The sequence below is a fragment of the Oryx dammah genome, unplaced genomic scaffold, assembly GCF_014754425.2.
Source record: "Oryx dammah isolate SB20612 unplaced genomic scaffold, SCBI_Odam_1.1 HiC_scaffold_6, whole genome shotgun sequence".
NCBI lineage: Eukaryota > Metazoa > Chordata > Mammalia > Artiodactyla > Bovidae > Oryx > Oryx dammah.
The window spans coordinates 6,452,128-6,466,297 of record NW_024070190.1 but is presented as its reverse complement, the minus strand read 5'-3'; the positions used below and the strand labels follow the sequence as shown (position 1 = coordinate 6,466,297).

At 39.6% G+C, this 14,170-nt stretch overlaps 1 protein-coding gene across 1 annotated transcript in view; it reads right to left on the bottom strand.

Moving 5' to 3' along the window:
• The window catches only part of LOC120865413 (ERO1-like protein beta), a 71,864-nt gene that overhangs the window by 45,815 nt on the left and 11,879 nt on the right, over positions 1-14,170 (bottom strand). Inside the window, exons 2-3 of the mRNA XM_040242690.1 lie at positions 12,164-12,283; positions 48-131 (exon numbers count right to left, since the gene is read on the bottom strand). Of these exons, the coding sequence (XP_040098624.1) occupies positions 48-131; positions 12,164-12,283 (204 nt within the window). The remainder of the gene's footprint in view (positions 1-47; positions 132-12,163; positions 12,284-14,170) is intronic.

Sequence of the window (14,170 nt, the reverse complement as noted above, 5' to 3'; positions counted from 1 at the left end):
CCAAGAGAAAGCATTTCTTTTTTTGATTTTCAAAAAATTTATTTTACCTCTGGACAAGGCTCCACATGACAGTCTTTTATTGAACAATGGCCATCTTCCGCCCAGAAAGGACACGGTCGCTTCAGGTTAACCTTGAGAGAAAGAATGAATGAGCATTAGTCAACATGCGTCACAGTCTTACAGTGCTAAGGATCACTGTGCTGGGCACCAGGGACCTGGTGGTGAAAAGAAAGCATCGTGTCCTGTGGCATTTGTACAGCTCAGAAGCTAAAACCACTCAAGTTTTTCAGACATCCAAGGTCTAATATAAATTTTTAAAAATAAATGCTATTAGTCCTCTGACACTTCAAAAAGGAATGAAGTCCAAGCACACTGCTCATCTGAAGAACCTGGAAAGCACTACAGGACCGCTCTATAATGTCTCCCATCTCCTTACCATCACCCACTGACCAGGTTCTCCCAGGCACCCACTCCCTTAACAGACGTGCACTGAGCACCCATTCTGCACCAGGCACTGTGTAGGCTCCAGGGGCAGAAAAAGCACACCCTCCCTGCAGCTTACAGTCTCCTGGGGGAACCAGGAATCATCTATTTGAGTGTTTACTTAATTACAAATTCTGGCGAGTGCTACAAAGGAAAATCCAGAGTTCTGTGATGGAAAATATCAGGGCTGGTGGCTGGAGACATCTGAGGAGGTGGTGTTTTAGCTGGTGGAAATGTGTGTATGGAAAGGTACCAGGACTGGGACGGTTCTGGGAATTGAGAAGCTGACTTAGCTTCACTGACTTTTAGAGGGGAAGGCGGGGAGTGGCAGGGAATGAGGGAGAGATAGGCAACACAGTGCAGGACATTTCAGCAGGGACAAACTCTGGTTTTCATATTCTACACCTAACAGGAAGGCATTAATTCAATAGGACCTCCACATGGATTGCCCAAGCCAAAAATCAAAGCTTTAGTCTTACTTCCTCCCTTTCCTTTATTCCCTGCAAACAATTCATTGTTCACTTCTCACCATCTCTTCTGTCACCGCCTACTCCTGCCCCGACTACTGCCAGTCTTCCTGCATCTACTGCTCGCTAGTCTCTAACACAGGAGCTACAGTGAGCTCTTTAAAACACAATTCAGAGCACACCAAGCCCTGCTCAAAACCGTCCCACAGATTCCCCTCACCTTAAACCCACAGGCCCTCCATCGCCTGGCCTCCTCCCACCTCTCTGACCTGCCTCCTCCCACAGACCTCCAGGCACAGTGGCCTTCTGGCTGGGAACACACCAAGCTCCTTCCTGTCTCAGGGCCTTTTTCGGCGGCTCCTCCAGATCTTTTACGGCTCAACCCCCTCACCTCCTTCAGTTTAGTTCAGTCGCTCAGTCGTGTCTGACCCTGGTTCTCTCAAAGATCACCTCAGCAGAGACCTTTCTGACCAGACTCTCTAAAGTAGTGCCAGTATGCACCCTACATGCTGTATCATTATAGCATTTATCACTACCTGAATATTATCTACTTATTGTCTGAACCCCTCACTGTAAGGATGGGGAATTTTTTAGCCTGGTTCATTATTTTACCCCAGTATCTACAACACATAATAGACACCTCAATAAAATAAATGTGAGGTGAGGTAAGCCATACCCAAATTTACAGAGGAAGAGGCAAAAACAGGTAGAAACTGGCAACACAAAGAGAAAGTAGTCAACTCTGCCTATGGGATGTCAGGAGGGCCTCCAAGGTAACAGGTAAAATGGCTATGACTAGAAGTTTCCTAGAGAAAGAGATTTCTAAGCAGAGGCATCAGGATGTCTGAAGGCAAAGAAGCTTACAATCACCTGGCACCCTTGGAAACTGCAGGTGCCCCTGAGCTGCTGGCTTGTAAATCTAGCTCCTCCCTGACACCTCCACAGGACAGGCACAGACATCTCAAAGGTACTAAGACACCCCAAACTATGCTCTGCCCTGAAGTAATTCTTCCCATCTCAGTAAATACCAACTCCATTATTCTAGTTCTTCAGGCCAAAATCCTGGATCACCCTAACTCTTCTCTCACCCCACACAGATACCTCTGAAAATCAGGTTAGTTCAAAACACAAGTCCAATTCAAAGGCTGAGAGCCCCTCCCCTGGGCTGATTCCCTGGGTCCCTGACCCTTGCTCACTGGCCTCCTCCTGCTGCTCCTCAGATACATGAAGCACACCATGGTCCCTGAGCCTTGACTCCTCTTGTTCCTAGATAGCCACAAGGCTTGCTTTCTCATTCCCTTGAGGGTTCCTCCAGCAGCACCTTCTCAGTTTGCTGTTTTAAGTTGCTACCTTTTAGGCTAATCTGTTACAGAGTGATAGATAATTAATACAAAATGCAAGGAGTAGGCTGTGCACACACTGGAACAGGCTGCTCAGGTTACCCTTCAGGAAGAAAGGGCCTCTACCCCAGCCCTGGAAACGTTGCAGGCAGCCAACCTTGGCTAATGAGAGCCACTGTGCCCAGTGTCACTATATCCAATGACTGGTGTAAGGAAATAAAGGGCTAGACATCCCCCTGAAGTGGGGAGAGCTCTGGCTGTACTATCTTAAGAACTCCCCACTAGGGGCTTTCCTGGTGACTCAGTGGTAAAGGATCCACCTGCTAATGCAGGAGACACAGGTTCGATCCCTGGTCTAGGAAGATCCCACATGCCTCAGAGCAACTAAGCTGGTGCGCCACAACTATTAAGCCTGAGTGCTACAGCTTGGGAACTGAAACTACTGAGTCCACAAGCCACAACTCCTGAAGCCCAAGCTCCAGAAAAGAGCAACAAGAGAAGCCACCACAAGGAGAAACCTGAGCACTGCAACTGGAGAGTAGCCCCCATTCACTGCAACTAGAGAAAAGCCCTCACAGCAATGAAGACCCAACACAGCCAAAATCAAATAAATAAATTCAAAAAATTAAGAACTCCCCCCAAAGTGTCACCTGAGGTCACAGCTTTATTTCCCCCTTTGCCCAGTCCTGACGTCTCCCTTCCTTTTCCTTCTCTACATTGTTGGTTCCAAGAGCTGCCCGTAATTAACCTCTTGGACACTAAACACAGTCTCAGAGTCAGCTTCCCAGGAACTTAACCTGTGACAACTTGTCCAGCTCTAGAAAAATAAATTACTGCTATTCTGGGGGGATCACATTAAATTTATATATTAACTCTGGGGCTTCCCAGGTGGCTCAGTGGTAAAAAATCTGCCTGCCAATGCAAGAGACACAGGATTGATCCCTGGGTCAGGAAAATCCCCTGGAGAAGGAAATGGCAATCCACCCCAGTATTGTTACCTGGAGAATTTCAGATACAGAGAAGCCTGGTGGGCTACAGTTCATGGGGTTGCGAAAAGTCAGACACAATTTAAGGACTGAACCACAACTTGGGGGAGAGGTAACATCTTTATGCTACAAAAGACATCTGCCCATTTGTTTGAGCCTACTTTTGTGTCTTGAAGAAGTGTTTTGAAGCTTTCTTCTTTTAGAAATAATAACTGTATTTTTTGATAGATTTATTCCTGTATATTTTATCTTTTTTGCTAATGTAAATGGGGATTTCGTCTCCATTATATCTTCTAACATTGTTTGTATTTAAGAAGATATTGATTTTTCAATATTAAATTTACAACCTGCTATCTTAATGTACTTTTTATTATTTGTGTGCAATTTATTATTTAGAGTTTTCTAGACAGAGGAGCCTGGTGGGCTGCAGTCCATGGGGTCGCAAAAAGTCAGACATGACTGAGTGACTTCACTCTCACTTTTCACTTTCATGCATTGGAGAAGGAAACGGCACCCCACTTCAGTGTTCTTGCCTGGAGAATCCCAGGGATGGGGGAGCCTGGCAGGCTGCCGTCTGTGGGGTCTCACAGAGTCAGACACGACTGAAGCGACTTAGCAGCAGCAGGTCTACTTTTCTAGGTCTACTTTTGTCATTAACACAGAGAAATAGCTTTATTTATTCTTTTAAGAATTTTATGCCTCTAGTTGCTTTTTCTTGTTCAACTCTACTGGCCAATAGGGTCCAACATTAAATGACATAATAGGTGCTATTTCAATATCTACTGGGTTCGGGCATGGCAACCCACTCCAGTATTCTTGCCTGGAGAATCCCATGGACAGAGGAGCCTGATGGGCAACAGTCCATGGGGTCACAAACAGCTGGATATGACTGAGTGACTAAGCACAACACACACACACATACTATTTCATCTAAGGGTCCAGTATTAAAGGAAACAAGAGGTGTCCTCTCAGCACGGTTCCTGATTTAAGGGAGAATTCTTTTAGTGTTTTCCCACAAGTAAGATGTTGGCAATGCTGATTTATGATTGAAATTATCATGGTAAAGAATTATGAAAAGTGAAAGTCAGTTGCACAGTCGCGTCCAACTCTTTGCAATCCCATGGACTATAGCCTTCCAGGCTCCTCTGTCCACAGAATCCTCCAGGCAAGAGTACTGGAGTGGGTTGCCATTTCCTTCTCCAGGAAGAATTATGGATATTTCCTTATCATCATTTTAAAAAATCAGAATCTGTACTGAATCTTGTTGAAGACCTAAAAGTTTCATCCTTACATTCCTGGAATAAAATCCGCTTGGTCATGATACATTTTTTTTTGGTAACACACTCAAAACTTAGGCATGAAATCATCTTTGATTTCACTGTTACTGTCACACCTTACATTCAATCCATCAAAAAAGTCTGCTGTGTTACCTTTTACATATGACACCAAATGGATCATTTTTCACCTCTTCCATCTCTACCATCTTATTCTACACCCACATCACCTTTTATTTGAATCACTGCAACAGGTTTCTCCATTTCCTGTCTCCCACCCTTATTGTCTCTTTTGCACAAATTCCTCCAATAGCTTATCGCATTTTATGTGACAATATAGCCTTCCAGCTTTTTAAAGTCATTGTTTAATTCTCAAATTTTGACTTAAATGCTTAGATGAAAGCAGTTTTATTTTACTTTTATTTTTTGGCCACACTGTGCAGCATGTGGGATCTTAGTTCCTGATGAGGGATTAAACCCATGCCCTTGGCAGTGACAGCACAGAATCCCAACTACTGCACCACCAAGGGAATTTCCTAACTTTTTTCTTTTTAAATCAGGCCCCTGACTTTAGGAGAAATGCTTTCAATTTTTCACCATTGAGGATAATGTTTGCTGTGGGTTTGTCATATATAGCTTTTATTATGCTGAGGTATGTTCCTTCTATTCCTGCTTTCTGGAGAGTTTTTATCATAAATGGATGTTGAATTTGTCAAAGGCTTTCTCTGCATCTATTGAGATAATCATATGGCTTTTATTTTTCAATTTGTTAATGTGGTATATTACATTGATTGATTTGCAGATATTGAAGAATCCTTGCATCCCTGGGATAAAGCCCACTTGGTCATGGTGTATGATCTTTTTAATATGTTGTTGGATTCTGTTTGCTAGAATTTTGTTAAGGATTTTTGCATCTATGTTCATCAGTGATATTGGCCTGTAGTTTTCTTTTTTTGTAGCATCTTTGTCAGGTTTTGGTATTAGGGTGATGGTGGCCTCATAGAATGAGTTTGGAAGTTTACCTTCCTCTGCAATTTTCGGGAAGACTTTGAGTAGGATAGGTGTTAGTTCTTCTCTAAATTTTTGGTAGAATTCAGCTGTGAAGCTGTCTGGTCCTGGGCTTTTGTTTGTTGGAAGATTTCTGATTACAGTTTCAATTTACATACTTGTGATGGGTCTTTTAAGATTTTCTATTTCTTCCTGGTTCAGTTTTGGAAAGTTGTACTTTTCTAAGAATTTGTCCATTTCTTCCAAGTTGTCTATTTTATTTGCATATAGTTGCTGATAATAGTCTCTTATGATCCTTTGTGTTTCTGTGTTGTCTGTTGTGATCTCTCCATTTTCATTTCTAATTTTCTTGATTTGATTTTTCTCCCGTTGTTTCTTGATGAGTATGGCTAATGGTTTATCAATTTTATTTATCTTCTCAAAGAACCAGCTTTTGGCTTTGTTGATTTTTGCTATGGTCTCTTTTGTTTCTTTTGCATTTATTTCTGCCCTAATTTTTAAGATTTCTTTCCTTCTACTAACCCTGGGGTTCATAATTTCTTCCTTTTCAGGTTGCTTTAGGTGTAGAGTTAGGTTATTTATTTCACTGTTTTCTTGTTTCTTCAGGTAAGCCTGTATTGCTATGAACCTTCCTCTTAGTACTGCTTTTACAGTGTCCCACTAGAGCTAATCAATGAATAGAGTAAAGTTGCAGGATATAAAATTAACACACAGAAATCCCTTGCATTCCTATGCACGAACAATGAGAAAACAGAAAGAGAAATTAAGGAAACAATTCCATTCACCTTTGCAACAAAAAGAATAAAATACTTAGGAACATATCTACCTAAAGAAACAAAAGACCTATATATAGAAAACTATAAAACACTGGTGAAAGAAATCAAAGAGGACACAAATAGATGGAGAAACATACCGTGTTCATGGATCGGAAGAATCAATATAGTGAAAATGAATATACTACCCAAAGCAGTCTATAGATTCAATGCAATCCCTATCAAGCTACCAATGGTATTTTTCAGAGAACTAGAACAAATAATTTCACAATTTGTATGGAAATACAAAAAAACCTCAAATAGCCAAAGCAATCTTGAGAAAGAAGAATGGAACTGGAGGAATCAACCTGCCTGAATTCAGTCTCTACTACAAAGCCACAGTCATCAAGACAGTATGGTACTGGCACAAAGACAGAAATATACATCAATGGAACAAAACAGAAAGCCCAGAGATAAATCCACACACCTATGGACACCTTATCTTTGACAAAGGAGGCAAGAATATACAATGGAGAAAAGACAATCTCTTTAACAAGTGGTGCTGGGAAAACTGGTCAACCACTTGTAAAAGAATGAAACTAGAACACTTTCTGTTGGCTTCCCTGGTGGCTCAGAGGGTAAAGCATCTGCCTGCAGTGCGGGAGACCTGGGTTCAATCCCTGCGTCAGGAAGATCCCCTGGAGAAGGAAATGGCAACCCACTCCAGTACTCTTGCCTGGAAAATTCCATGGACAGAGGAGCCTGGTAGGATATGGGGTACCGAAGAGTCAGACACGACTGAGCGACTTCACTTTCACTTTCAGAACACTTTCTAACACCATATAGGAAAATAAACTCAAAATGGATTAATGATCTAAACGTAAGACCAGAAACTATACAACTCCTAGATGAAAACAGAAGCAAAACACTCTCTGACATAAATCACAGCAGGATCCTCTATGACCCACCTCCCAGAATATTGGAAATAAAAGCAAAAATAAACAAATGGGACCTAATTAAAATTAAAAGCTTCTGCACAACAAAGGAAACTATAAGCAAGGTGAAAAGACAGCCTTCAGAATGGGAGAAAATAATAGCAAACGAAGCAACGGACAAAGAATTAATCTCAGAAATATATAAGCAGCTCAATTCCAGAAAAATAAAAGACCCAATCAAAAAGGGGCCAAAGAACTAAACAGACATTTCTCCAAACAAAACATACAGATGGCTAACAAACACATGAAAATATGCTCAACATCACTCATTATTCAGTTCAGTTCAGTTCAGTCATGTCTGACTCTTTGCGACCCCATGAATCGCAGCACGCCAGGCCTCCCTGTCCATCACCAACTCCCGGAGTTCACTCAGACTCGCATCCATAGAGTCCGTGATGCCATCCAGCCATCTCATCCTCTGTCATCCCCTTCTCATCCTGCCCCCAATCCCTCCCAGCATCAGAGTCTTTTCCAATGAGTCAACTCTTCGCATGAGGTGGCCAAAGTACTGGAGTTTCAGCTTGAGCATCATTCCTTCCAAAGAAATCCCAGGGCTGATCTCCTTCAGAATGGACTGGTTGGATCTCCTTGCAGTCCAATGGACTCTCAAGAGTCTTCTCCAACACCACAGTTCAAAAGCATCAATTCTTTGGCACTCAGCTCATGACCACAGGAAAAACCATAGCCTTGACTAGATGGACCTTAGTCGGCAAAGTAATGTCTCTGCTTTTCAATATGCTATCTAGGTTGGTCATAACTTTTCTTCCAAGGAGTAAGTGCCTTTTAATTTCATGGCTGCAGTCACCATCTGCAGTGATTTTGGAGCCCCCCCAAAATAAAGTCTGACACTGTTTCCACTGTTTCCCCATCTATTTGCCATGAAGTGATGGGACCAGATGCCATGATCTTCATTTTCTGAATGTTGAGCTTTAAGCCAACTTTTTCACTCTCCACTTTCACTTTCATCAAGAGGCTTTTTAGCTCCTCTTCACTTTTTGCCATAAGAGTGGTGTCATCTGCATATCTGAGGTGATTGATATTTCTCCTGGCAATCTTGATTTCAGCTTGTGTTTCTTCCAGTCCAGCATTTCTCATGAGGTACTCTGCATATAATTTAAATAAGCAGGGTGACAATATACAGCCTTGACCTACTCCTTTTCCTATTTGAAACCAGTCTGTTGTTCCATGTCCAGTTCTAACTGTTGCTTTCTGACCTGCAAACAGATTTCTCAAGAGGCAGGTCAGGTGGTCTGGTATTCCCATCTCTTTCAGAATTTTCCAGAACTCATTATTAGAGAAATGCAAATCAAAACCACAATAAGGTACCATTTCACGCCAGTCAGAATGGCTGCTATCCAAAAGTCTATAAGCAATAAGTGCTGGAGAGGGTATGGAGAAAAGGGAACCCTCTTACACTGTTGGTGGGAATGCAAACTAGTACAGCCACTATGGAGAACAGTGTGGAGATTCCTTAAAAAATTGCAAATAGAACTGCCATATGACCCAGCAATCCACTGCTGGGCATACACACTGAGGAAACCAGAATCAAAAGAGACACGTGTACCCCAGTGTTGATCGCAGCACTGTTTATAATAGCCAGGACATGGAAGTAACCTAGATGTCCATCAGCCGATGGATGGATAAGAAAGCTACGGTACATAAACACAATGGAATATTACTCAGCCATTAAAAAGAACACATTTGAATCAGTTCTAATGAGGTGGATGAAACTGGAGCCTATTATATAGAGTGAAGTAAGCCAGAAAGAAAAACACCAATACAGTATACTAACGCATATACATGAAATTTAGAAAGAAGGTAACGATAACCTTGTATGCGAGACAGCAGAAGAGACACAGATGTATTGAACAGTCTTTTGGACCGTGTGGGAGAGGGTGAGGGCGGGATGATATGGGAGAATGGCATTGAAACATGTGAAATATCGTATGTGAAACGAATTGCCAGTCTAGGTTTGATGCATGATACAGGGTGCTTGGGGCTGGTGCCCTGGGATGACCCAGAGGGATGGGATGGGGAGGGAGGTGGGAGGGGTGTTCAGGATGGGGAACACCTGTACACTCATGGTGGATTCAAATCAATGTATTGCAAAACCAATACAATATTGTAAAGTAAAATTAATTAATTAATTAATTTAAATAAATAAATAAATCATGCCCCTAGCTACCTCTCCAATTCTCCCTCTCATTCACTTTCCTCCAGCTATACTGGTCTTCAAACACCCTATGCCTTTATTATTTTTTTTTTCACCCTATGCCTTTATACCTGTATTTCTACTTCCCTTCCCAAAATGTTCTTTCTCCAGATCTTGTCATGGTTTACTCTTTCACCTTAGGTAGGTCTTTGCTCAAATGGTGCAGCCAAAAATGCCTTCCTTTCCTGACCATCTTCTGTAAAACAGGGCTATCTACCTTCCCCACCCCTATTATTTCTCTTATTTTGCTTTATTTTTCTCCATAACATTGACATTATCACAAGAAATTATATTTTATTTTTTACTTGTTCAACGTTTGTCTCTCTAATCATAATAAAAGTTTCATAAGTTTTGAGGTTTTGTTTTATTCACTATTGTATCCACAGCACCTAGAATACACTCTGCTACAAATTAATTTGATAAATATTTGGTAAATAAAGGAATGGAATGGATAGTAGAAGACAGAAAATATAAATACCAGTTACAGCAGCCAACTGATCAGCTGTCAAAGGTTAGGCTCCTACTTCTACTTGTATTTCCTTGCTAGATGAAACAAAACTATGTATGTGTGTTTAAAATTAACCTCTTCTCTTAGCTTTCCTGTTTTTTTTTTTAATTCGTACATTGACAGAATTTGGAGTAGATAGCACCCAAACATATTAGACTTGAAACTAATTGATTAACTAGATCATTACATTACTCTCCTCTGGGAGAGGGTATGAATACATTGTGGTTATATTTAGAGTAATTTCAATATGTTGGTTGGAACATTTTTTAAATCACACGCATAAGGATGAACTGTATGTTGGCTAGCCAAGCACACTGTTATTTCTGCCTACTTGACTTTCATCTTCTTCCTTCTGTAACATCCCCTAATTTTCCTTTGAGAAACAATTTGCAAATATGCAAATACAAATAGAACTATTAACCAAATTGTCTTTTGGTCACGGAGTAGGGCTACGTAACCCTACCAAGACCAATTTAGACCTTTCCTCCCAGAAATCTGACTCTTGTATAATATAAAAATATGGGGAACTGGTTAATTTAATTCAAAATTTTGGTATCACAAAGAGAATGGCCATTAATCCCTGCTATAATTTCTGTCTCATCTGAAATATGCTTCTTTAGCTTATCGTTCAATTTTGTGAGCTGCCTCACATTTCTTAATAAAACTTCTGTTTTGTTTGTAAACCAACAAAAGTACCCTACCTTAGGATACGTAAACCATTGTATCTTTTTTGGAAAATGTGGATGATGTTGACTTAACAGGATTTCAGTGTAACAAACAATTAAATGAGATATCCATCCATATATTTGAATATTTTAGTGCTTATTATTGACCAGATGGGTGAGGATACAGAAACAGAAACAACAATTCCAAAAAGGGAGGAGTGGAAGAATGAGGCCATGACATTTTGAATGGAAGTGTGATCTGGACATTCTGTGAAGGGATGATCTTTGATAGAAGGAACACTTCCTTCACTGAACATATGAAATAGACTGAACCATATGAAATAGGCAATAGTCAAGCTTTCCAACTTCTAAAAGCAACAATTTCATATGGGTAAGCCTAGTAATAGAAAGGAAGCAAGAGAAAGTAGTTACAAATGCAGACAGATATAAATTTAGGACTAGGAACTAGAAGAAGGTATTCTAACCTGTGTTGTTTGTATGAAAAATGTCTAAAATATTAGAAGAGTTTGCTTAGACAGATTTCTTTTTGAAATAAGTTTATGGGATCTGAATCTCTAAAGGGTTTTGTATTGAGGAGATATATCCACTTTTTTGTATACTCTTGGTGCTGATGGGAAAAGGGGATGGGTTCCCAAATCTTTAGGTCTCTACTTTGGTATCTTTCTGTACAACTTAAAACTTCACAAATAGTATATTCTTTAACCCTCAAAGCTATTTAAAAGACTAAGATAACCTATACAGAAAAAGGATAAAAAAAATCATGCTCAATTTTAAAAATAAACTAATAATGAAAATCAAAGAAATTATAAACCCAACTGAATACTGAGAGCAAGATTAGAGGCAAAATAGTATAACAGCGGCTTTTAAACTATTGTTCCTTTGAATCTGTGTTATTGCTACTGCCTTTAAACTACCACTGGCTATTCTGTGAAGGTCTAGAGTGGGCTCTCAGACTTAAGAACTAATGCTGCAGTCTCACCGCAGTGCTGTTCTGCTCATGTCCTCAGGCTGTTCTATCACTCCTCCAGCGAGCTACTCAACAAATACATCTGTTGGGACTTTGCACCTCTAACACTGATAGCACACAGCACTGCCAACCACACAACTTAAAGCCTGAGTAAGTGTGTCTAGATGACAAAACCTAAGTCACAAGGGAGGCTGACAAAATAAGTCCCAGGTATTTTCTCAACATCTATAGAGGAATGAGTCTTTGCGCCTGAAAACCCAAACTGACCAATGAGAAATTCTCCAAACACAGGAAGGTAGTTCAGATTCGTAATGTTCAAAAAGACTAACAGGCTTTCACTACAAGAGTTAATACAGTCCAGTGATAAAGGATATACACAGAATGCTGAGAAGAAAGAAAAGGATTTTCCAAAGAGTTATAAAAGTCACATCTATAGACAGCTATAGAAAAATCTTCAGTGCCAATGGAATCAAGTCATACCACACCTTGTAATAACGAAAATAGTCTCGTTCTTGCAGCTTCTTTATTTTGGGGAAGATTTTGAAGGTGTTGAAGTTATCGATGCTATCAATGTCACACAAGCAGTCATCCAAGACTCCGGTGACCTAGGGAAAAAAACAAATATATAATAGAAAAGATGTAAATTAATGTTTCAACCTTAGCAAATCTGTACTATTATGTAATAAGATAAATTATGCCTTCAACTTAGCCAGTATTTGCTGGTTAAGATACATAACATTTTAAGCTGTCACTTTTTACAATGGTCAGTTAAATAAAAAACAACAGAAGGATTATATATACCCATTCAGAAAAAATAAACATTCTTGTTAGTGGTCAAAAAGAAAGGTATTGAATACTCTCACCCTTGTGTAACATGTACAGAATCCAAACAGTCACTGGAATACTAAGGCAACTACTTCCAAGATTAACCTAGAAATCACAGGCTGTAATAATACTGCTGCAGTAACTGTACCTTTCTTTTAGACTCTCATTTATGGAACCCTTTCATAACAGACATGATGCTAAGAGCACTACATATGTTAACACATTTACCCTTTAAATACCTTATGAAATGGCACTATTCTCACTTTACATAAAAGGAAATTAAAGCTTAGCAAGGTTAAAATAATTTTTTTCAAAGTAGACATAAGACTTAGCCCCAAGTCTATTGTATTTTAAATTAAATGATCTTATTGACTACTCAAAGTAATCAAAGGAGAGAAATTGATATTTACAAAGTGAATTCAGAGTTGAAAAATTCCACAAAACATTCTTTGACTAAATTTAAAAATGGTACTCATTAACATGCACAACTTGGATGAATCTTTATGGAATTATGCTAAGTAAAAAAAAAGTCAAACCCAAAAGATGAGATACTACAAGATTTCATTTATATAACATTTTTGAAATGACAAAAGTTTAGAAATGGAAACCAGACTACTGGTTGCCAGCACTTAGCGACTGGAGTAGGGGATGGGAGTTGGAGTAGGGAAGCAAGGAGGTAGGTGTGGATATAAAGGGGCAGAAAGGATCCTTGCAGTGACGACATTTTTCAGTATCCTGACTACAGTGGTGGACACACAAACTCATACCATGTGATATAAATGTATAGAACTAATCCACAGATACACAAATGAAACAAGTGAAATGAACATACATGATTACATGAATGTCAGTGCTCTATTTATATTACACTATATGTTTACAAAATGTGTGTATGTGCTCAGTCATGTCTGACTTTTTGTGACCCCATGGATTATAGCCCACCAGGCTCCTCTGGTGATTTCCTCTTCGGATTTCCTAGGCAAGAATACTGGAGTAGGGTGCCATTTTCTACTCCAGGGGATCTTCCTGACCCAGGGATCAAACCCACATATCTTGCATCTCTTGCATCAGCAGGCAGATTCTTTACCACTGTGCCACCTGGGAAGCCCTTACAAAATGTTACCACCGGGGGAAAAAAATGGATAAAGGGTAAATGACATTTTTATGTATTATTTCTCACAATTGCATGGAACAAACAATTATCACAATTAAAACTAAAATTTAAAAACAAAAATGGAATTCAGCCTGTTAAAGGTTATTCATGTGATCCACAGGTGTAATATATGCAAAGAATGATTTTAAAAATGGAAACTTTCTAGTTGTTTCTATCTCATGCTTTTTCCCTGGTTACACTCTAGGCCCCTAAATAATAATACGGGGAAAAAGGAAACAAAATACATACCAAAAAGCTTTTTAGGCTTTAAAAATACTTTACCCAGTAAGAATGAGTGAGTGCTCATTCTTACAAATTTTTCTTAAATTGTTGAATTTTAGTTAGTAAACTGCAGCATTTACAAACATATTATTTGTGGTAGGGGTTGGAGTAAGGTATATATAAAATTACCATGTACTTATTTCTAACTCTTAAAGACTACTATTAAGACAAAAATTTTGTGTATAACCAAGTTTTTTTAAAATAGAAATTAGATAGGAAAAAGAAAAAAAAG